Source organism: Lissotriton vulgaris, chromosome 3_1 (genome assembly GCF_964263255.1).
Source record: "Lissotriton vulgaris chromosome 3_1, aLisVul1.2, whole genome shotgun sequence".
Classification (NCBI taxonomy): Eukaryota; Metazoa; Chordata; class Amphibia; order Caudata; family Salamandridae; genus Lissotriton; species Lissotriton vulgaris.
In genome coordinates, this window is record NC_141689.1 from 1,853,169,561 (window position 1) to 1,853,195,316 (window position 25,756).

At 43.5% G+C, this 25,756-nt stretch overlaps 1 protein-coding gene across 1 annotated transcript in view; it reads left to right on the forward strand.

Moving 5' to 3' along the window:
- The window catches only part of FHDC1 (FH2 domain containing 1), a 97,692-nt gene that overhangs the window by 35,799 nt on the left and 36,137 nt on the right, over positions 1 to 25,756 (forward strand). Inside the window, exons 3-4 of the mRNA XM_086962311.1 lie at positions 13,314 to 13,375; positions 15,363 to 15,465. Of these exons, the coding sequence (XP_086818437.1) occupies positions 13,314 to 13,375; positions 15,363 to 15,465 (165 nt within the window). The remainder of the gene's footprint in view (positions 1 to 13,313; positions 13,376 to 15,362; positions 15,466 to 25,756) is intronic.

The window sequence follows — 25,756 nt, forward strand, 5'->3', positions numbered from 1 at the left end:
AAGGATCATCACTCAGCCCCACCCTCTTCAACGTCTACATGAGCCCCCTCGCAGCCATCGTACGCCAACACAACCTCAACATCATCTCCTACGCCGACGACACCCAGCTGATCCTCTCCCTCACCAACGACCCAGGAACCGCCAGAACCAACCTACACGAAGGGATGAAAGACGTAGTCGAATGGATGAGGAACAGCCGCCTGAAACTGAACTCAGACAAGACGGAAGTCCTCATCCTTGGATCATCACCCTCCGCCTGGGACGACTCCTGGTGGCCCCCTGCCATGGGCAGCGCACCCAAACCAATGGACCACGCACGCAACCTGGGCTTCATCCTGGACTCCTCCCTCTCGATGACCAGACAAGTCAATGCCGTCTCATCATCATGCTTCAACATCCTACTCATGCTCTGAAAGATCTTCCGATGGCTCGCCACCGAAACCAGGAAGACGGTCACACAGGCACTCGTCACCAGCCGACTGGACTACAGAAACACCCTCTATACCGGAACCACAGCCAAACTCCAGAAAAGACTCTAACACATCCAGAACGCCTCCGCACGACTCATCTTGGACATCCCCCGACACAGCCACATCTCCGGACACCTGAGAGACCTTCACTGGCTCCCCGTCAGCAAGAGAATCACGTTCCAACTCCTCACCCACACACACAAGGCCCTCCACGGCCCGGGCCCCAGGTACCTCAACAACCGCCTGACCTTCTACACTCCCACCCGCCATCTACGATCGACCAGCCATGCCCTCGCCGCCGTGCCACGCATCCGAAGATCCACCATGGGAGGAAGATCCTTCTCCTACCTGGCAGCCAAGACTTGGAACTCCCTTCCCATCCACCTCCGCCTGACCCAAGACCACCTCTGCTTCAGGAAGCAACTCAAGACATGGCTGTTCGAGGAGTAGCGGACCCCCCTCCCCCAAGCGCCTTGAGACCCTCTGGGTGAGTAGCGCGCTATACAAATATCCTGATTGATTGATTGCCTGCATGCTCGGGATGTGTAGCGCGCGAAGTTACCCATGAAGTTTGTCCCGCCCGCGTCCCCTTATTTCCGGTCACTACTAACGTGTTCGCGAGTAATTCTGTGCCAGATTGCAGTTTCTGCGTGTTCGGCAACTCAATCTTACCGACAAGCATCCTCGCGCACGCGAAAATGCTATTGAGCGCGCGAGAACTACGCTACGCAGCAGTTTGCGGAGTATTTGACAACTTCGCGTTCTCCGCGGAGAACAGAGTTGCCGAAACTCCGCAATCTCCGCGAACGGAGCGTAGTTCTTCGCCCAGGGCTAGTTTAAAGTAACTGAGCAAAAAGGCAAATTTGAGGTGCTTGTCAGTATAAACTGCAATTCAAGAACTGAGGGTAACTTCCTTGATGCAAGCATCTCCGCATAGGCGCTAACCCCTGCTGTTCACCCTCGAGCTTCTTACACGTGAAATATGGGGGTCCATAATATCCAGGAGAGCCGATATTGTCCTAATTGAGAAGAAGGGATGTGATCCTGAAAGTAGCCTGGTCTGGTTGATGTTTGGGGGAGGTGCAATAGACCACGTTTCGAATTAGACGGAGCTTGCTGTTCATTAACCCTTTTTGAGGAGGTAATGGCCACAAGGAATGCTGTTTTTTAAAATAACGCGGAAAGGAATTGTTCGACCAGCAATCTCTATTAAACATTAACCCCTTGTACTTTCTAAATAACGTTTGATGATCACAACAAGAATGCTGCTTCGAGTTACTTGAGAGGTGAATTCGTTCACATAATCAGTGAACAAATTTGAATTGACCTCTTTAACACAAATGGACAAAGCAATAATTTGTGTCTCAAAAATGGAAAGGTAGGAGGCGCAGAATAGACACCTGTGTCTCACTTTGCCGAACAGGCTATGACTAAGTGACTAGGAACTTGAATAAACCTAGAATCATACATAAAGGGTTCAAAGTGGATCTCTGTGTAACTGAGCAGTTTTCAATACCTTTCTAAATTGTTGAAAGCCTCGATAGAAGTGTGGGAAGCTGCACCATCTGAGTTGAACACCTTCCTTCTGCTCCAGTTTTAGCCCATCCTTGGGAGCTTCTGGTGTCCTACATGAAGCCCTCTCGTCCTTCCATGAAATCAGCCAGTTCAGCGGGTAGTACAGCTTGGCTGTAGAACCATGCTAGTGCCTGAAATCGTTCCTTCAGAGGTATTTTTCCATTTTCCCTGGTGGCCTGACCGATGTACGGTCACAACCTTACTTCAGTTCACTCCAGACTGTGCCCCATTCCTGAAATTTCACCCACAAAGCACCGATTTCAGGTGTGCTAGTCTAATTAGTGCAATGGGAGCAAAACAAGATAACCAACCCCAGAATGTCATTGTCTGTTACGCAAGTTAAAGACTGGACACTCTTTCCATTAAGGCCTGGGGGAAGGGGGTCACCCCATCCAATGCTAGATCTTCTCAGCTTCGAATGCATGGTTTGCAGGCGAAACCACAGCACAGCAGTGGTGCCTCCATAAGGGCAGAGGAGCATTGCCACTCTGCTGCAAGTACAGGAAACATGAAAAATAAAATGGTAATAAAACAAAATTATTACCATTTTTTAGGTTGGCATCAGTCGAGTCTGGGGGCGGGGTCAGCAGCAGGTAGGAACTGTCTGCACTTCAATTTAAAGGGCGCATGTCACTTTGGCCGGCTCTTGTGACGTCTAGTATGACGTGCACTTAAAACACTCCAGACAGCTGGGTGGAGAACAAGCACAGGCCCCATTTCCTGAAAGCGTCGAACCAGCACACTTCAGCCAATCTTGATGCTTCTCTCGTGCTGCATGAACATCATGAGAACAGCGTCTGGATTGGTAGAGGAGAGTTGACCGAGGCTCTAGGAGGTTGTGCTGGAGCCAAAGACTGCCGAGACGAAGAGTAGCACTGAGCACGAGACTGTGGGTAAGTACATCTTTATTTTTCTTAATTTTACATTGATTTAACTCACTGACGGGCACTGTGAGAAACGTGCAGTACCTTCAGACTCCACTCCAGAGCCCATAATTGTGGCCCATTATAAACTCCATTTAAAACTGACCACGATTGAGAACTATGATGTTGAGCCTAAGAGCACTGCTGCTTCTTATCAGTGGGTCAAATATTCGCCTCACCAGTTTTATTTACCACTGGCCATCACTGCCGCCCAACTCCATCGGGGAACATCAGTATGCTTACATTGTTGGGAATGCAAAACATTGTTTTTATTGTGTCCATTAGCAGCACAAGAGCATGCTCCAGGGATAGTTAAGTGGTCAGTAGTGACCACAGACCGGATATGTAAAAATCCTAAAACCTGCAGCCTCCCCTCTCTCCTACCTAACTATAACATCTGGAGAAAATGTCAGTGTCCGGAATTGGGAAAGAAAACACCAGTGTTAAATTTTGGAAAATAGGCAATACCATGATGTAATTCCTGGCATATCCAGAAAGATAGCATCTTGTTTTGACTTCTCACAGTAGCACACCTAGGATGCTTCAGTAAATATCTTAGTCATTTTAAGACATTTTTGACCAATCATTCGTACATCCTCGGAGTTGCACATTCAATGGTGACGCATAATCCCAGGCACAGGTTTAACTGGACTAATTGCGGTCCACGGCTTTGACAAACACTGTAGCCCTAGCGACGTGTAACCCTTGATATCAATCCTCCTGTCTATAACAATTATGTGCTTGATCCAGCTTCTCATTCTACTCAAAAAACATTTCAGTGACAAAGAACCACAACTCCCCTTAACAGCCCCAACCCCCAGCTTTCTCCCTCGCCAGCCCCCCCCCCCCCCCCCTCCCTCCCTCGGTCTGGTACAGTGCACCTAGGTTGCTTGTGCAGAACAGCAGAAAAAGCATGTAGCCCAAACCATCCAAGAGTCTTCATGAGCTCTTTCCTTCCACTGCTTCCTTTGGGTACATGCTTTTCTCCTACCACTGCCAAACAAGCTATTGGAAGTGCTAAAGCGTTGGTCTGCATAGGAGGTAGTATGAGATCTAATTATCAAAAACATAATCAGCGGAAGAATGGGTACTGTAGATAATTAAATGGAGGGGGAGACGACATAGTAGCTCAACATTAAGGATCTGGTCGTATTGGTAATGAAAACATCCAGGACATTTAGAAAGGCTAGCAGCTGATATGAGCAATCGGAGTTGAGATAAAAATATCCAATGGCTGAATGCAGCTGGCTGGCATAGCGCCTGACCTCTTGCAGGGCATAGAGATGCATGTACAGAGGCAGATAACGGAGGGTGCCTGTTACTTATGTAGCTTTCAAGTTTACTAGTTGTTATGTGTAAGACCTAAACGAGATACAGATAAATTTTGGAACTGTCCTCTACCTCCAAGTTGTTAATTATAACTGCATTATTCAGGCATTCATTGAAATCAATATCTACTCAATTGCTACCTTCCTAGAGTAATTAAAAAAAAAATCGAACACTGGCACTGATTGATTCACTTGCAGAATCCAGTGTTTTTTGTTGTTGTATTTTATAGTATAAAAACCCTTTCCTTATCGTTTAGTGTGGAGTTTTTGGGGCGGAAGACTTTGTTCCTTTTCTGGTGAGTTGTATATTTTCCATACAGTTGTGTAAAGTACATTGACCCTAGTGGTGTTATTTTTCTTTTTCTGACCTTGTGCGAAGTGCTTGAAAGGGTCTGCCGTTCCCACGGGTGCATAAGCAGAGGCATCGCTTCATCCGTTGCTTGGTGAGGCGCTTTTGGTGGTATCTCTCTGCTTCCATCGACGAGCCACTCAGATGCTTCTGCCTCGTTGCTTGGTGACTTGCAAGCAAAGGTCAGAGGCAACCTGGCTCCATGATGCGGGAGGATCTTGTTCTGTGGTGCAAACAGTAAACTGATAAGTCCGCCTTTGAATGGAGTGGATTTCTTTTTCCAGGCCAAACGCTAAATGCAATGGAATGTGCGTCGTGTAACCACCTTTTGTAAACAACAAAGAACACCCAACTAGATAAAATCAGCCTACGGTACTTCCACACATCTCACACTTTGAGATACTTTGTGTTGCCACTTCTGTGGTGCGAGGGTTTAGAGTTAGTGGCTGCAGGTGAGAGGTATTGAAGGGGCAGCTTTAGAATGAGATGTTGGCAGGGGATTACAAGTAAATCCCACTCTCCCCAGGGGCCTGTGCGAGGACTGAGATTATTAGAATATAGTTTATTAATCTAGAGGAAGAAGTCCATATATTTGTTCTAAAACTTGCTGATGCTCCAGGGTAGTAAACGCAACAAACGACTGAAGACTGTAGTATGTGCTTATTTAATTATTCCATTGTAATTCCATATTAACTGTGTAGTGTTGTAATGTGTATTACCCTTTAAGCACGTAGTGTACTCATTTGAATTGTAGGTTCTAATATGTACTTGGGGATTCACTGGCAGGCAGTTCCTGCAGACAGCTGATGTACTGGGACGTGCTCATTTGTAAGGAATAAACTCAACTGCATTTATTTGAATATCTTCTTCCTGGAATTTATTGTTTCTACAAAGACCTTCAATAGATGTCACAGAAGGACTAGAACATTGGTCTTGCGCGCACTGTGTTAAATGAAGGTGTGACCGGTGTATTCTAGAGTGTGTTATCATTTGTGAATGAAACAAGTTCAATAGAGGGAGATTGCGAGAGGGCAATAATTGAGTAGTCTGGGTAACAAAATAGATTTTGAGCAGTAAACCTATTTGGAAAGGGCAAATTAAATGTGTGGTTGACGTAAAAGGAGTGTATTGTAAATAATTCCATACTGTAGTGTATTGCTTGTGCCACCAGGCTGCTTTGAGTTGTCAGCTTTGAATTCATGCTACGCCGTCTACATTGCCAGGCTATCCAGGTTTCAAAATTAGGCTGCCAGACTAAATTAAGATGCTAATTGACCAACATACTGATTGCTGTTAGCTCACATCGGTGCAAAACCACTATGGGCATTTGGCTGCTGGAAAAGAATAACTTTACACCTGTAGGGGTTAGGTTACTGCAACAAGCTTGTAGAGGTCATGGGCAACAGTCGAAACAATGCAGGCTCAGCCACACGTGTTCAAACATTGCAAGCACCACCACGATTGCCTTAACCATACATAATGTCTAAACATGCATATGTGTGGTTAAGGCAATGCTTGGTCTAGCTTATGGCTGGGTGGACGCAGGAAGGACCGGGAGAGCCAGAGGACGCGGTAATTTGTATGGGCTGAGGGGGGTAGGTTTCGGGGTTGCAGGGGTAAGGAAAGTTTACGGGGCTGCGTGGGTCGGGGTAGTTTTCATCTGGGGGTGTCTGGGTAGCTTTCAGGTCTGGGGGGTCAGGGTAGTTTTTAGGGCTTTATGGAAGGGGGTTGGTTTTTAGGAGGGAGGGGATAGTTTTAGGTGTCGGGTCAGGGGGTCGGCGTTTTAGGGCTCGGGTGGGGGCAGGGATCAGGGTAGTTTTTATGGCTTAGGGGAGGGTGGGATCGTTTTTAGGATGGAGGCAGGGACGTTTTTAGGGCTCAGAGGGGGGGGTTGGGTTTCGGGTTGGAGGGGGGTAGTTTTGGCACTCTGGGCAGGGGACAGAGGAGGGAGGGTGGAAGACTTGCTTGTCAAGCCTTAACCAGGGATATGTCTTTACAACAAAATATGCATTGTTAAGGCATGTATGGCAAAGACATGTGTGATAAAGGCATATGTGTGGTTGAGACCGCGTGGAACCGGCATGCATGGTTCCATCACACAACCAGAGGTAATTGGTGCATTAGTGTAGAGTCACTGTACAGTTTATTTTGTTTGTATTAATAATAAATCAACAAGAATGCGGTTTGATTAAAAGAACAGGCTGCATGTTATCTGCATGACATTGTTTTCTGTGAAACTACCACAGTATGAAATGTGTTCTATATGATTACATCTTTGCTGTAGGCATCCATTCTGCCTGGATTGGTAGCAGTTTCGAAATATGGCACCTTGAATGACTGAAGAAGGCCCCTTCCTACTGGGTTATTTTAGGTGCAATTCAGTTATGCTTGGGAGCACGCTCAAAAAAACTCTTCTTTTCTATTGTAGAATGGCTGCAACACTAAGTAGTCTTTCCTCTCTTTCCACTTGTGGGACTTTAACCACCACCGCGAATGTGAACGTGCATTTCTGCATTAAGTCGTCTCTCTTGATCGCTAGTTGCTCTCTGGTGGTTTGTTTGTATTTTAATGTGAGGCAGCAGCCTGGGAGGTGTAATGCAGCCTTGTTTAAGGCACAGACCGAACTCAACTTAAGTTTTAAGAATACATGATTTGGTAATTCAGAAAGCGCTTAGTAAACACTGGTTTAACTGTAGCCTCGTAGCCAAGATTGAGACGCTGCCGTGTTAGAGCAGAGAGGGCAATGGACACGCCAGACTGCTTAGTCAACTTTTATGTATTACAATTTGCCTCGTCTGTAGACACCTGCTCTACAGCTGAAAGACACTACTCTGTCTTAGGCAGCATACTAAGTGCATCTCTGCAACAAGTCTTTGGACATGTTATGTCCTCGATTGCTGCTGCGTGCGGGCTGACCCCGTAGGCGTTACTTGTTGTCCCTGAGCTTTGCAGTACTCTGTACTCAAGGATTTATTACAGTTGACAGACTGCCATAAAAATGAGTTCACGCCATCCTTAATCTCGCACAGGGACATTTTTATGACCGCTTCGCCAGCAGGGCGGGCTGAAGTTGTCCTGAATGAACTACTATGTTGCTGGCTGAGGAAATGAATGTGATTGGCGAAGACCTCAATTGAAAGTTGCAAGGCTTTGGTTTATGGGCAGGGCACAAGTCGTGGGCACACGCGGTTAAACGCGTCTACCCACTATTTTCACAGGGTAGACACCGTCCACCCTGGCAAGAAGCTGGGCCCTACAGAAATACTCTGAACCTTTACCTTGTGTCATTTTCAGACTCTGGGACACGTTCAATAGCGCCTGCAGGTTCTCTGCTTTCCATTCCCAGCAGCAACATGCAGGCGGCGAGGTGGATCTTTAATTTTCACCTCCAGCTTGGCCAAAGAAAAGGCCAAAGTTAAGGGGCCATCAGTCCTCCATTTCATTGAGTATCCTGGGTGGATGCGGTCTGGACCCTCACACCTAGATGTAAATGCAACACAGGGCGAGGTTTGAGGGATCTTTGGGGGGAGGGCGAGGGTCGTGTGGGTGGGTGGGGGGGATAGGAGGGTGAATGACAGTAGCACACCGCTTCTTATCACTTCACAGGCACTTAAGAGAGACAGCTTTTGCCTCTGCTCAGTCCTTGTATAGAAATGCATGCACTGTAAGAATGTCAGTTGTGTTGGTCTGTCTCATTATTTAAACATATAACTATTTCAATGCCACTAATGTATTCCTTGTATAGTGCTATTCATCGAAAATGCAGGGCATCTGAGCACTTTACACATTATACATTGACATTAATAATTAAGTGTGGAAATCAATGTACAAGATGTGGTATATAAGACAGTGATGGTTAATGGTGTAGGAGTCGCATATCCTTCATGGTTCACTGTGATGTATTATAAAGGGTTACACTATATGAACTGCAAGTAACCAAGGGATCTGTTAAAAGGAGTAACACTTAACTGAGTACATACAATAAAAATCTGCCATCTGCATGTTACAGGATATGCTTTACAGGCGACACTTTAACCTTCTATACTGCTTTGATTCAAATCTGGGACTAGACAAAACATAGATCTCTGCAAGAAAGCGTTAACCTCCAGAATTACTTTACCATTATTATTACCTGCTATTTACTGGGCACACAAAGATCCCTGCAGCAGGTGCCTTAACCCCGTAAGGTATTTTAAAATGCAGACTTGGCAACCAATTAGACAGAACAGATCTACTGGCACGTTTCTCCTTGTTGCCAATTTCTTTGTGGCAGAGTTAAAAAAATTTTTTTTTTATATATATACGTATATGCATATGCATATACATATATGTATGTATGTATGTGTATGTGTATGTATATATGTGATATATATGTTAAGGCCCAGGTTTTGCGTCGGGGTTGAGACACTTTTTTGGCGCAAACCAAAGGCAACATTTAACTTTAAACTCTCATAATGTACTTAAATGTACTCATGATAGACCTGCTAAACATGTGAGGTCTTAATATCTGATGTCACTTCTTGTGATGTTACTTTCTGTGAGGTCGCTTCTGTGATGCCAAGTGCAGTGTCATGCACTGTGATGTCATGCACCGCGATGTTTCTTGCATGCTGCCTAACTTGTTTAGTCCTCCCACTTAATTTTTTTTTAAAGAACTTGAGTCCTGGATATGGGGCGAGGCCATGAGACCAATGTCACTATGACACGACTCCGGAGCTTGCCTTTTAAACATAACGTTTCCTTTTTGTGCTCTTTGACAAATGACATAAAGTGACTTTCCATTTGCAGTAAAAAGTTCCTTTGGTCAATGGGCTATACGGAGAGGTTCATATCTAAATGGAAATTGAAGGAAACTATAGGTTCTCAAAAGAAACTTTTGGAGAAATTAGGACTTTTTCCACACATAGCTCAGGGGCCAGTTAAGTTTGGCCACTGGTGTTGCAGTAGTTAATGCCAGACTTTTTCTAACTCCCCACATGAATTAAATCATGGGTGCTATGATCCCTATGCTAACGGGGAATACTGAGGCGCCGACCCCTCAACTTGGAAAAAGAGAGAAATAATTAATTGGGGTGTAGTGGGCCCCGATAAAGCCCTCGGGCCCTTTGTGCGGTTGCAGCTGGTGAACTAATGATGGTCGCTCCTATTGTATGATGTATGTATTTGGCGGATGCTTCCTGGTTTTCCAGCAAAAAAAATCACTTTTTGCTAAAATCTTTGACATTACTGTTGCAGACATGGCCGGTTTCATCCTGCTTCTTCCAACCATGACCCTAAGGAGATAGTAATTGTTGTACATCTGTCCAGCTTTACATCTCTGCAGGTCCGTAGTCTTTCTAAGACCCGTACAGTCCCAAGGGAAATAATGCCTGCTGTTTTAATATAGGTAACAATTGGTACCCTCCTCCATTCTACTTGTTTGCTGGACCTTGTGATGGATGAAAGACTGAGTCTGCGCTGCTGAGAGTCCAACCTTTTTGCACTTCAGCTAAGAGTAGCGCATTTTGTTTTCGTTTCAAAATCTATCTGTGTAGAATTGTACAATGGGAAGTGAAACCTACCCAAAGCCATGAAAATGGCGGACACTGAGCTTGACCAAAGTTGTGCAACGTTGCAATTAGAGCTTGACCAATATTGTGCAGCGTTGCAATTAGACCTTGACCAAAATTGTGCAACGTTGCAATTACAGCTTGACCAGTATTGTGCAACGTTGCAATTAACTTGTGGTGTTTTTGCTGGCAGACACTTTTGTGTAAGCATTCTTCTTCAAATCTGGGCAATAAACCATAATAAAAAGGATGCTTATGGCAGTCTGTAGTCTCTCTGCGTTTTCAGGCCTGAAATGCACCCTTTGTTGAGGGCCATCTTTTAGGCCCTGTACAGCAGCGAATATAGCAAATGTTCAACGCTTACGGCACATCAGTGATTTTTCGCCTGAACCCGTTTAAAAACTACATCTGTGATTGGGAGAGAGTTGGTCCTTGAACTGTTGGTGCTGGTAACCTCAATTAACCAATGAACGAGTAGTGCTGCTGGGTTTAATGCAGTACCCTAGCGGGGTGTATTGGCTCGCAATCCCTCAACCTCAGATTTTTCGGAAATAATCTTGTTACTTTTGCCTCCACGCTCGTCTTTTTCTGTTTGTGTTATTAATAGGGTTACCAGGTGACTACATATCACCAAGGAGATATGATGCTGCAGACCTGGACTTTTGCACATCATTAGCACTTGGGTTCAGATGGAGAGCGGAGGAGAGTGTGAATGAGGGCGGAGCCTCAAGACAAGGCGTCCAGAGAGAACACTAGCCTTTCACCTTACTCCCTGTCCCAGAATTTGACAGGCATTGTTTAGTAAAAATCTTAATATAAATTCATTTTTCAAATAGATTTTTTGTCTTTTATGAAAATCACAGGTGAGACATGTGGAGTGTCCACTTGTCTTCAGACAAAATGTCCACGAACTGATTAGCACACCCTCACCTCACGGCAAGCCCCTGCTTCATTTTGCAGCCACCACTGCGCTATTGTGAATATACCTGAAATAACTTCCATTGTCACGTGCGAGGGAAGATTCTGACAGGTGCTAATTGTACTTCAGTGAAGGCATCAAAGCCGCATGAGAAATGCTTTATTCAGTTCTTGTCGACAGCAGCAATTCATAGTAAGGCAGTTTTATCTTTGCAAAATATAGAATAAAGCAAAAAAGACGTACAACAATGTCCTGCATTCAAAGTTTTTACTTTTTTTTTTTTTTTTTTAAGTGCACCTTGGTATTCATACCTCACCAGTTGTTTCTTAATACATGATGTAAAATGGAGGATGGTGAATATCTGCACACTGTGAAACGCTCAATTTTTCAAGCTCATAATCAAGCGTTCGTTTTTTGTACGTATGTGGAGCTTTCACTCGAGGAACAATGTTTGTTTTTTATCGCCAGGATTGTGATACAAAACAGCTGAGGTTCAGACAGTACTATTCCTGGCTCTTCCTTCCCATTCCACGCTCGATCGGGTTTAAGATTTGAAGCAAAAAATAACATTGCCACTTTCAGCTCCTCTAGCTCCACTGCAGCACAGGCTGAGGCTCCCAGAATCCCCTGCAGCAAATCCAGATGCTTCTCTCATGCTGCTGGACGTATGAGTGAAGCACCAGGATTGGTCTAGATTTGCTTTTGCAGAAATACTGGGAGCCTCTGCTGTCTCTCTAACCCAGCAACGCAGCTCGAGTTGGAGAGATCTCAGCACATATGTCTGTTTGACCGCCCGAAGGTGGCTAGCAAACCCCCCATGCATACCTGTGAACAAAAATAAAATTATGATAAACCTGTTCTATTATGATTGTATGTTTAATCTGCTGGCTGGGGTGGGGGGGAGAGTTTGGGAGGGCGACACAGCTCCGCCTTAACGGAGGAGCCCCCGCTGCTTTTTTAGGAAATATTTGTAGTTATGTGCATGATATTCCCTGATCATTTAAAATGCAATAACAGTTGAGTGTGGAGGCTGACGTAGTGCACTTGGGTGTAAAGTGGTTTTCTGTAGCCATGTGCTGCTGCAGGGCCGCCTCATTTTCCATGACGTAGACAGGCTGTGCCTCATTGCTGGTACTTGAGGAGGCACACCATGGGTGAGGCGAATTGCAGCCACTCCCCCCCAACCAAATTGTGCAACTAGCTCGAAAGTTTTGCATCTCTGAACGTGCAGCTTTCAGTCATTGCCAAGAGGGGCCAGAAGACCACAGTGTGGGTAGAAGTAGCTAAGTTAATGTATTCCAACATAGCATGCTGCAAAGCTGGTCACCTCAAGGCACGGAATTTATACAATTGCGGGGAACTCGTTTTAGAATGTCTTGATGGGTTATTCAAGTTCATTTTCATGCATCTGAAATACTACTAAGTAGTTCCACAGTGCAGACCACCAACGGAAGTGTCTTTAGGCACTCAAATACTATTAAACCAATCAATGGTCCTTGCTTTATTGATCTCTGAAGCATTACTCTAGGAATTGAACATGTGACCTGAATGTCTCTGGGCTGTCGCTGAGCCTTCTATTCTAGACTTCCTGGAATTGCCTAATGTATTACAAATTAATATTTGCTGAGCTATTTATACATAGCGGGTGATAATACAAAAATAGGAACAAAAGATTTTTTTTCTTAAATTGAGTGAGGACCACCTTAAAAGTAAAAAATTGAAAATGTTCTCCAGTACTGTCTAAAAGAAGCCTACTTTCTGTTCGTGTCTTACTCCCACATAGTGGTTTATCCCCTTGCCTGCAATGGCCTGTCTTGGTTTCTGAATGCGTCATTGAGTTCTGCTATACATTCAGTGAGGTGCACACAACACGTCAGCTTTTTTTTTTTTTTACTGATCAGGTGTACAGTGGTTGGTTTCCCTGGTCACAGGTGAGTGTGGGCATTGTCCTGCTCATACACCTTTCCAAACAGAAGGGTTGCGATGGACTGTACGTACTCGGTGTCTCTTGAGGTGTAGCATTTCATGAATGGGATCTCCTTACCTCCGATCACAGTGACACCGCACCCAATGCAATCAATAATTGAGGCTTTCCTTGAATGGCGTAAGTTTTAGGAGTGGCAAGGGTTTCAACTGGAAAGTTCTGCGTTGCATGTCCTTGATTATTATTTAAAACCTTTTTTTTATTTTTTTATTTCAGATTTCTCTGTTGGATGCAAAAAGAAGCATGAACATTGGGATATTTCTGAAGCAATTCAAAAAGTAAGATTCTTTTGTTTTGAGGACAGATTGTTGATGTGCATAGTATTCCTACATTGAGATGGAAATAGCACATTGGGACACATAAGGAAATATTAACCTGCAACTAGTCCTGTGAGCTGCATGTACAGAGTGATCTGCCAGAGTGCAGGGTGTGTTTTATTGGCCTCGGCTGTGAGTGGTGAATCCACCTTGCCACAGCTGCTGTGAGCACACCCAGCATAAAGTATTTCACGACAGGACGTGTCGTGAGTCAAGTGCTTAATGCCTAGAATCTCCAGCAGAGACTGCAGTGTGGTGGACGTTTGTTTGATGTGGCTGTGGCCAACATTGCTAGGTTAGTTGTTCGCCTTTTGGTTTTGGCAGAGAGCAGGCGCCTTGCTGGATGTTACTATCATGGCGGGTTTTTGTGACTGAATTACACAGCATAAACTATTGATGAGCGAGAATCCGGTGACAGTTTGTGAGCTCATCATAAAATTAAGGGTCACTTTGCCACCGAGTGTGCTGTCTTTAATTATAAAGTCTGCATGTTTTTTCATTTTGCTTGCTCATGGATTGTGATCTAGCAATACTTATCTGCCAGCTCCCTTTGCACGTTTTTGCAAGTCTTGTGTAAGGTGCTGGGTTTAATGTTAGAAAATAAATGTAATGGCACATCATGAGAATTGAAACTTGGTTTGTCACTTGATGTTTATTTAGGGAAAATGAATGTGAATAGGTGGAGAAAGGCAAAACCATGCCTAATGCCAGGCTGCCAGAGGGGGAGTTTGATTGCGAAGAATTGTTAAATAACACCAAAAGTGCAGAAAGGAAAATGTCAGCTACCAGAGAAGAATAGTAGAAACATACTGGCAAAATAAATACATAATTAAAAGATTTAGGGGCAGATGCATCAACATCCATGTTTGCGATTCTTAAATAGCGATTTTTTGAGAATCTCTATTTGAGAATTGCAAAATGGTATGTATGTAGAAAATCGCAATTTTTTTGAGATTACTTAATATTCCTTAAATGCGATTAGCAAATTGCGAATCGCAATTAAGGAATATTTTCCCATTCATTTCTATGGGCCAGGAGGCCCATAGGAATGAATGGGAAGTTATTCTCAATTTGCGATTCGCAATTTGAGAATCGCAAATTGAGAATAATTTCAAGGGTGCAAGGGTGTCATAAGGACACCCTGCTGCACCCCTGAAATTTACATGTGTGCGCATATGGCGCACATACATGCCATAAGGGCATGTATGAGCGCCACATGGCACCTTTACAAATACCAAAAAGTGCATTTGTGAAAGAAATCGCAAATTACCACCAACTACAAGTTGGTGGTAATTTGCGATTTCTTAATGTGAAATCGCAAAACTGGATTGCTTCTTACATAGCATTTAAGAAATCGATTTTTGCGATTCCTTAAATGCTTGCGCAAAATTAAGGAATCGCAAATTTTGCGATTACTTAATTTTGTGATGCGATTTTGATCAAATATTGCATTTGCCGATTTTTTTTTTTCCCGCAAACGCTGCTTTTTTGAAAATGATAGCGTTTGCGACAAAAAAAACGGATGATACATCTGCCCCAAAGTGGGGTGACGGGTACAATAGGATAGGTGAGTCTCTCCATATTTTCATCTCTTCCATCGGTCTTCTCCAGCAACACCACCTCTGCCCCATTGTGGAAGAGAAGGAAAAGGGTGGGGAAAAAATCAAATACATCACCCAAGAATAACCGCCTTGATTGAAAATGTTTAATTGAAGATTTGGTGGTTCTCCACATAGATACTTTTTAACACATAGTATCTGCATATGCGTCCTCGTCCTTTGCATACAATTACATTCTTGGTCAATGTTCAGTGCGTTTTCTCATCCAAAATGGCTGCATGCGCTGGAAGCAGTGCGGGGGGGACAAGGGTGGGGACGGTTGCTATAATTTCCATGTAAGCTTGTGGCTGTCTAGTTCATCTGATAACTCAAGTACAATGTCTTCCAAGGTCTGCTGAGGACATCGTTGAAGATATTCGCTTGGGAAGGTGTGATGTCTACGAAGCGGAGAGCCTGCGTGAATTTCTCAAGTTGTTACCAGAAGCGGAAGAGGTAAGGGTTAATGTTTTATTTGTGGAAAGCTGCGACCTCGCGTCATTATGGAAAGTGTGGATTGCTCCGTGTCTTTTAGTCAAATTGGATCTGTGCCTTCCCACACCGCAGTCTAAACAGGCACTCCAGCCCGTCTCTTGTGTTATGTAAAAGTGTGCGCTGTTGTAAGCCACAGCCTGGCACCTGATGTTATTTCTTTAGATTAACATGTAGAATAAAACCTGCTGTGCTGTGGACTCGTTCATATGACGAGGTGTAAGCTTGCAAGTCACCTCAGTGATGAGATAACCAGCTAATGACGTGAGTGGTTCAAATGGTAAGTTACCTCACCCTAAAGTCAGAAGCCCGCCTCTTGCTGGACAGCATCCATTTTATCACAGAGGCGGATCAGCTTTTACGTTTCTGTTCTGATTCGAATTGTGACGTAGAAATGTGTGCATGTGTGTTTCATGGCCACGTGCTTGCTTGTGTCACTCTGTATGGGACCTTTCACCGGACCACTCCCAATGCAGATCAAGTGTTTGCACACCGTGCATGAGTTTTCTACAGTTTTTTCCTATTACGTGATTGTGAGCAGGCCACTCACCTTAGCCACACAAGCATGTTTGTACTTCCCGGTTTATTTTTATCGCTTGGTCTTTTTAGATTATGAGCAGAGCACTCGCTGTGACGGTAAAAACATTGTATTGAGCAGCATTCTGTGCTTGCAAAAGACAAACCTTTCTCATGTGCCACAAACTGAGTAAAAAAGTGACGTGAGCTGGCATTTGAAACTTCTGCAATATTTATGTGTAAGCAATCCGCCATCCAGAGAACTTTAATACTTTTCCATTTGCACTTCTTCACAGCCTGTTGTCCAATTTTAGTGCGTGTTTGCATGCCATGATTAATTGGTGTGTTCAGAGGGATTCTTTTTCGAAGAATGACGGAAAGTGTCTTGCTCATACCTAGATTTCAATCGGGTATCTTACTAACAAATGTATATTTTTAGCAAATTTGTATCTCCATGATGCGTTTGCCTGGTCAGCTGGGTCTGGGACATGAAATGTACTACATGGTAAACAGTGCAGCTAAACCACTTTGTCTTTCATTGAGGGTTCAGTTGAAAGGCAGCTTAGGCACTGAAGAAGACATGATTTTGGAGTGAAGAATGCTTCTCACCATTCCAGGGAATTGCGTATTGCTGTAGGCCCTAGGGGTGATCGTGTGTTTGTCTCTCTGGACAGTCTGGTACAGATAAAATAGAGATTAATTAGGATTTAAACAAAGACTATCCTAAATGAATATGTTCCCACTTTCTTTCTCAAGTGTAGGCTGATGTCACTCCTGTAAGCCAAATCTACTCTGCGCTGACCCTGTTAAATATTACAGTATTTTTACTCGACCGCAGAGACTGCCTGTGAAGGTCATTGCAGTGGAGGTAGTAACATTCTCTAGAATCAGTTAAAAAAAAAATCTAACATTACCACATTTACTAGTGACTGATTGTGGTTGGGCGAATGTAGTTGAAAAGGAGGTGCAATATGGTGGGAATGGAGACTCGCAAAATGAATGACCGAAAGCAGAGTGAAAGCATTGGTTTAGGAAAAGGCTGAAATGATTATGACCGGTTTGTCAGATAACATAATGATAAAAGTATAACGTGATTAGTAGTTGGCATTTTTGTGTCACTTTTTAAAACCACTGATAGTAACTTCAATATGTTTGTTTAATAAAATAGCATAGTTAATCCATAGCTCAAGGGTGTAATCCAGACCTAGGTACAAAGAACTGACAGTGCCAAAGTGTATTTTGTAGGAGTCTGCCAGAGCCGGGCTAACGCAGAAGGGATATAACCGAGGGGTGGAAAAAAATACTGTGAATTGTAACCATATCTGTTGGGTTAGCCGAGAGCATAAAGAATACGCACTCGGATATCATGAAAGCCTCTGCTCCGCAAGACTTTCCATCTGTGTATGTAGCAGCGTGCAGTGAATACTCCTTACAAATGACTCCACCACCTTTCATTGTTTCTCCTTTCACCTGCCCAGCGCAACCTGGCACGCCTTTCATACTTGTCTTTCTCAGAACTGCTAGACCCAAGACACCTTTACTCTCTTCTTCAGGAAGTAGTGCAGCTTGGTTGCGTAAACTACTAGTTGCATTCTGTGAGATTCACCCCTGGACAGTGACTCAGCCTTTCATCCTTTGAGTGACTGCAGCGCAGACCGGTTTCAAGTGGATGAGGGCTACTAAATATAAAGCAGTTTGTGCAACACACTTTCGAAAAGCACTTGTGGACCTCAAATTCCCACCTGCTCTTACCTGTGTCTCTGTTGAGGGAGGTGAGCGTATTTACTGAGACGAGTTCATTGATTTTCAGTTCCTTGTGAAGGCATTGCACTGTTCATGGGATGCTGTGACCATCAGAAACTTCCTCTGGATAACGTTCGCTCATGGGACACACAATTGCCCATTTAAAGCAATACTGAGCGGTACTGTGCACTCTGGGACCTGAAACTTGACTTCATGCAACTTGGGATCATGGAACAAATTGCAGAACTAACCAAGAGCTTCTTAACTTTCGGCATTTCTGCTGCCATTCATTTATTTAAAATTCAGACGCTGAGTAGTGTTGATTCACACCTGTTTCAAGTGCAATGCAATCATTAGCTCAAATAATTGCCATTTGAATGTAAAAATGCAGCAGTTCATGTAAGTGGAACCGTACACATTAAATGCCTCCCTATTTCTGTCTCGGAATAATTTTGAGGGCAGGGCATTGCTTTAAATTGCTCCAATCATTTGCCAGATCTGAGCAATTTAGCTGCTTTCCGTTTACTGCAGCTCTCGTGTCGTTGCTTGTTATTTTTTTAATAATTGTTCGCACCCGCCACTATACATACGAAAATACGCATTACTTCATAAAGTGAGCGCGGACTTAATTGAATTGTCGTTACATTCTGGAGGGAAATTGGGTTCATGAAATATTGGGCTACATTCTCAAAAATTAGCCTCTTCCAGTTGGAAAGTACCAATAAGACTGTTCACACCCACGCAGTTCAGCTTTTCGATCTGTGTTATGACCGCTACATTGTCATCAACCGTTTATTTATGCATGAATTTCGAGTTTTCCCCAGCTCCTCTGCTGTCCTTGGTAATGCCTCCTTCCACCACACTTGCAGCTTTCTGCCTCTTCCTGCGCCGCAGAGGCAGTCGGTCATACCAACGGCCAACAGTGATGGCTGCAGCTATTTTCCTCGTGCTGTCAATACATCAACATTATATTTATAGCGTTGGTCTTCTGGGTGTACTGGACACACGCATGCAGGTACGAAGCAAACACCCAAGTGTGTGCAGGAAAACCCACTATAGCCAATCTAATGCAGCCTACAATGAAAAGCCAGTAGGCATGCGCTATAGGATATTGGCATCAGTTTCTTTTTCTTTTTTCTTTTTTTTTTCCTGTCAGATTTTTTGTGTTTTTTCAAGACACATGCCTTTTTCTTTGGGCATATTAATTCAAATACCTCCCACCTCTTTCCATCTGTTCTTGCTGCTGATGCAATCACCAGCTGAAATCTACCTTACTCATTCACTATTGTATTGCCCGATTACAGTAAGTGCTTGCCCACTTATGTCTAGTAAAGGAGAGGCGCACTGTAGTTCTTTGTTTTTACTAAAGGTGACAGGTTAGAAAACGTAGTCCTATTTGAAACTGGGGCGTCCTTAGTCCTGATCAGTGATTGTTTTTCTGTTGATTGTGAGGTCTATGCTTGGAAGACAAAGGTCTGATAGTGTGGTGGATTTGAAATGCACCCTAGTCAGGATGAAGTTTGTTCTTTCAAGGACATTTGAGTAGATCAAATCATGCTGTTAGATCATGGAGGACATCTGCTTCTGCCGAATGAATGTTGGTATGGAAGCCTAGTTGTAGTGTGAGTTCCTGTTTATTGAACTCTCCTGTTGGTTTAATTTGCCTGGGCAATTATGATAGCTAATTTCAAGGACCTTGGGATTCCACATTGTTCGAGGGACCTGTTGACATAGAAAATGTGTAGGGCAAGGGCGTTGAAGGGTGTCTTGATGTCTTCACCTGGAAGAAAATGAGATTGAACTGAGTGGGGTCACAGAATCCAGCTATGAGCCTGGTTTCCGAGGTTTGATTTAGCTGAATTGAGGACTCATCTTGTTGTCTTGGATATGTGGAGAAAGAACATTATTTTTGTGAAATTACCATTTACCGTCCACTGGCGTGATGAATTTGGGACTTACCTGGGACTTACTGAATAGTAAACGAGACCACATTGAAAGTCTTCTCAGGCACTTTGACGTTGTAAGACAAACTTAGTCTATGCATTAAAATCCTTCTGGTCGAACTTCCACAGGTGCCTGCGGAAGAACCCAGCGTGTAAAGGTATGGCTTTGCAAGTAGCCACCCATATGTAGAGGTTATAAACCAGGATCTGTTAGAGGGTTTCACAGGGTAACAGGAGGAATTTTACTACTTGTGGTTCGTGATGCAAAAGTAGTTGTCTGTCCCAAGGAGGTAACTTGATACCCTTGGCTGGCTACTAGTTCTATTAACACCGTTCTCAAAGCCCTTAGAAACTAATTGGTATGTTTGGTATGCTAATAGCCATATCATATGTCTGTCAAACATAAAAGTTCTAAGTCAGGGTCAAGTGTGAGGGAGGCCGAAATAGCAGTGTATAACAGGTGACCCGCATTTCATGCTGTTTGAAGAGACGCATCTAGGTATTTTCTATAAAGAACAACCGTGTATAGCCGAAACAGATGATAACTGTAAAAAGTGTAAGGCGGAGAAAGTGAGAAGCAAGCTTAAACACTCATAAGCTTCCTTTCTCAGCGGCAGAAGGCTTGGTTAAGGGGGTAGCACCAAAGACAAAGAAGGCCTCATCGGCCATGGCCAGAGTTTTTAAAGCCACTTTCTGCCCTCAAATGTTAGGCGGAGCCCCAAACCAAGGATGGAGTCAGTCCCTAGCAACTGGCCATCTATGACGTACGTCATGCCGTTTGAGGAGTGTATAGGGAAGAGGTCCTAGGGGCACATTGCTCAAACAGACAGTGGAAAATTGGAAATCTGATTTGTAGTCTTTGTCACATTTTTAAATTTGTGTTTGAGTTTTCACAAACAGATTTAACAGTAAGCACGGAAGGCAATGTAAATCATACATTAGTATATGTAATGATGCATCAATGTTTGAAGATTGTAAACTCTGAAGATTACTCACCTTCCACTTATGGCACTGTAATGTTTCCTTCTGCATGTTGTGAACCAACTTGTGTCCGTATAATTTTAACATTCACTCGTTCCTCTCCATAACTTGCTTTCCCGATAGCATTTTGAAGTGGGTTAACCGCAATATGTAGTGCCTTATAAATCAACAATAAATGTGTAAACAAATAGGAAGCCATAATATACTTAATGGTTGTGCCTTGATGGCTGCTGCCTCAAGTGTTATGCTTTATGCGCGTTCAGCAGCTAATCAAATTATACTTTCACTGTTGGAATCTGACTTCATGGTACCTGCCGCAGTGTGGTTGCTTGCGCTATCACAGTTAGCACTGCAGAACAAATATTTACAGGATAGATTCTCACCAAAAGACCTTGTGCCAAGTCAAAAAGTTGTGTTTTGATAATCTTCGTACTACACTCCCGCCCCTAAATTCTAAACCACATAAATATTTGACTGTAGAGAAATTACCTGTAGCAGTGAGACATGAATAGCTGGATTGGAGAAGCAGGCAATGGAAAGTAGGTGCTGTTCTGTTCACACGAGTTTAAAGTGTTAGATCGTTCTGGTTGACCTTTCTGGTTTTTGTAACTTGGTCATGTTCTTCATACTACTACTACAAAAAAATGAATAATTCTAAAACCAAAAAAAGACCTTTTTTATTGAGCAGAAAAATAACTTTGAAAATAACTCAGCCTTTTTTTCTGTGTAGATGTTCCAAGAGATCAGTCAACAGACTGAACTGACCAAAGGTCAGTTAAAAAAAAGTTTGTTAAAAAAAAACATTGTTTTTTAAAGTACTGGCCTGGGATCTTGTCAGTAATCAGCTTGCACCACCCCATTTCTCCTGTTAGCGCCGCCTAAAACAGAGCCAATTGCTAACCAGGTGGGGGAGAAGATTTAGCGTGATGGACAGAGCTGCCTACTTCGGAGCTGGGTAACCAGGTTAGAGTCTTTCGAGCTCAGTATTGGCTCAACATCTTGTGATTGTGGGAAAATCATGTAATCGCCTCTTGCCTACCATAAATGAATGTATCCTTAGCTGGTGCTCATGAAAAGCGCCGGTGTGGAGTACTGAAAACCACCGGCTCAAATTAAGCACTGGAACTGACCCTATGCTTTATTCCTTTGAAACAAACCTTTGTTTCCCATTTATGAATCGGGTAGAGCTGGCTTTTGTGTGGTGAGTGCCAGTACAAGAACACTGTTATTTATTTATTAAATGTAGGTCTTGTGCGAGGAGTAACTAGAAGATGCCCCCTTTGAGTGTCCGCTTCTGTTAGTGCTTTTTTCTGCTAAGGAGCGGACTCAGCCAGAGTGTGGAATGGCAGCAGGTTCTGTTCACTTTCCATGGGATGAGTCATTGTATTCATCTGCCTGCTTTTCGAACCAGAGAATAGCGTCATTGCATCCTACCACAGGTCAAATATTTGTCAATGGTGATTAGACTGATAAGCTTTGTTCCCTCCCTTCCTTAGTTATGCTGCAAGTTTAAAGGTCTTGCATCACATGTTCATGAAGCATATATAACTTGAGAGAAAGTAAGACTAGTTCACCGGTTTGCACGCGCTCTACATGCAGGTTGTGGGTTGAGACTTTGTGTGTTCCAGTCCATCCTTCCCACGTATAACTTCATAGTCATGAGTAATCTACAGGGGGTTCTGAAAACACAGCTGCAGTTGGTTAGGTTGAGGAACTGGCTTTAATTGTTTGGAATGGCTTTTTATTGGCTAGAATGTTTATTTGTTACATCAACAACTTTTAAATATGTTTTTGAAGCAAATCAAACTCCTAGTGATGGAGCGCTTCACAGGAAGATAAATGTTGAGATAAGTTGAGACTACACAAATTTAAAATGGTGATTCCCTCAGTTTTGCGACCTCAATTTTGAAGGCTAACCGTTTCAAAATGGATCAGGTGATATGCATACAAGTAAAATGAAGTCAATAGAAGTAAACAGTCTAAATGATGCAACACATATAAACCTGGTGGGGAATTCCATAATAGCTCTTGTGCACATTCACACTGAAAGTTAAATCATCCTGTTTGAAATTACCTTTGGAGCTGAAGGTGCTTCAAGTCTCTGTAAAAAAAAAAAAAAAAGTTTGTGTGTCACTAAAGTGGGGTTTGCGCTGATCGTTGAGTGGATGAAGTTACATAAAATGGTCCACTCCCTGAAAACGATTGAGAAAGTTTTGTTTCCTGAAGGTAACTATTTCTAGGAGAAGGGTTGGAGCCAATAAAGTGGCTTACTTCAGAAATGTCCTGCCAAATATTTTAGGGATTGAAAACAAATGGCTGTGTGAATAATGCAGTCTGGTTTAAAAAAAAAAACGAATTTCCATAGGAACGCAGTTTAAAATAGGGGTCATGTGACTGAAACGACTGTCTTTATTTCCTTTTTTTGTAGGATTGATTTAGAGCAATACTTTAGTGCAAGATGTCATGCCATATTTGTAATGGAATTTGTAGAAGAGAGAAATGCATTTCAAGAGGGTTGCGTTTGAGGTGATGAAAAGACATCCGAGACTGGATGATTTCAGAACCTCATGGAGTTAGGCAATGTCCTCCTGGGAAGAAACCTTAAGAATGCATTAGAATATCATAAGTGTAGAGGTGTTAAAAGATGCAAGAAGAGCCAAAAATTTGCAAGTGGAGATTAAAGACCTGTGGCAGAATACAGCCTTGTGCTACCTGATGGCAGAGGGGACATAGATCCAATGGTGCTGTTCAGCTTTATTAGTAGAGGCTGTCTAGTTATTAGGTCAACCACTTAAGGACAGTGGCACATTTGCTCTTGCTCTTTCAGTATATGAAAGAGGGTGGTGTGGGCCACTTTAGCAAATGCTGCTGAAAGATACAGCTTAATCCAAATACTTGCTCCACCTTGGTAGGTGATGCTCCGTATGATATGGAACCACTCTGTATTTACAGTGCAACATTGAAGGTTGTGAGAAAATCTCTGAAATAGACTCTCAAGATGTTGTCTGTTGTATTACACCAGACCTGGTCTTTTTGTGAACGTAGAAAGTGCAGATTGTGGACATCTTGCAAGCAGATTAAAGCGTTTTGACATCGCTTTGGGTTATGCTTTTCCCATCTAATCAAATCTTTGATTTTTCCCTCCATTTGGCCTCGTGGCCAATGTGATGGGCTGGTGTATGGGTGGGAGACTTCGGACAGTCATGCCCTTTGTTTTTCCAAGGGTTTCAACATCAAAGTATAACAAGCATTTACAATGCAATGGTTTCGCCTTTGGAAAAGTTAGTTATTGGCATTGCTCATGACTTTTTTTTTTTTTTTTACTTATGGCATTGTTATTTATATTGCCAACAGCTCACAGCCCACACAGCCCACAGCCCACACAGCTCTCAGCCGACACAGCCCACACAGCTCTCAGCCCAACACAGCCCACACAGCTCTCAGCCCAACACAGCCCACACAGCTCTCAGCCCAACACAGCCCACACAGCTCTCAGCCCAACACAGCTCTCAGCTCTCTCAGCCCACACAGCTCTCAGCTCTCTCAGCCCACACAGCCCTCACAGCTCTCAGCCCAACACAGCTCTCAGCTCTCTCAGCCCACACAGCTCTCAGCTCTCTCAGCCCACACAGCCCTCACAGCCCTCACAGCTCTCACAGGTTCTGCACCGTAGCGAAGATCCCGCTGATTGAGAATCTAAAAACGTTGAAGCCTAATCTGAATCACCTCAGAACAATTCAAGCACTTTGTGTAAACCTAATGTCTTCTACAACAGCCTTACTCATCAAGTCGAGGCTCACAATGGATCTTTATTATTGGCCATTTTAAAACTTCAAGCTGGCTCTAAAAGAGCCGAAGCTCTATACCCTTAATTTTGTCGATAAACTATTAATTAACACGTTGTCCAAGGACACAAAGTATCGCTCCTTAAAGACTTTGAACCACTAAGATGTGCACTAAACCAAGAGAACTTCAAATTGAGCGAGGCCAGGCGTGGGTGTATTCTAGTGGTAACACTGTAGTAAACACGGGTGGCTAAACTATGGGACTACGGCAATATTGTTTGTACAGAAAAAGTCGTTTAAAAAAATATTTTCAAGAAAAATTCCCGGCATAAATTGCGCCAGGGTTCGAAAGCAGAGAGGCATTTCGGTTAAGAAAGACGGTAACCGCGTAGAAACGCGGAGGGAAAACCCTGTTTCTTCGCCTAGCTTTTAACGAAACCCTCCTCCGGCAGACCTGCTAACGCGAGTCCGAGGATCCGGAGCTTTGTGCAGGCCTCACGTAGGCCGCGTTTCTCAGGCGACGTCGGCGCAGCGTTGACAAAATAGTGACCGTGTGGAGGTCACGGGTCTGTCAAAAATAAATATTTCCATTTACGTGGGGGGGAATGAGGCCGCTGGTCTACCGACAATCGTATTTTTTCCTTAACAGTTCAATATCTAGTAACTAAAAGGGAGACTGCAAACATGCTCCTCAAACCAGATAAAACCAATGGGGGTAGTACACCGCGGCCACCGTCAAAAAGGGTTAAAAACGGCATTGAAGATCACATAACAAAACTGTTAATAATGCCCAACTGCCACACGTCTAAGGAGAAGGAAATGAAATCCTACGTACGACGGTTCATTTAAAATCACCACAAAATAAAGTACTACCGCCGTGGGTTTTCTTCATTTTGGTAAACTTGTGAGACCGGGGTGTTTACTACTATTAAATTAGGTACGGCCACCAATCACCAAAACAAAATATATGTCAATTCAAAAATATTTATAAAAACGTTCATTTTGTAAAATGTAAGCATAAAAACATGCGTCGCTAACAAACTACACACGGAACAGCACAGCGAGGTTGTTTAACATGGTGACAGATTTTAGGCAAGGCGGATGTACCATCCGCATGATTGCCGCAGCCCACAAAAACACACACATGCACGTTATTTTCTGAGGGAGAAGTGCCGGGAACACGTCGTAAACTGTTGTTTCAGACTGCGGAGGGTTAAGTAAACAAGCAGGGGAAAGACAGAAACAGCCACACCGGTGCAAATACTTACTCAATAGGGTGTTCCGGGT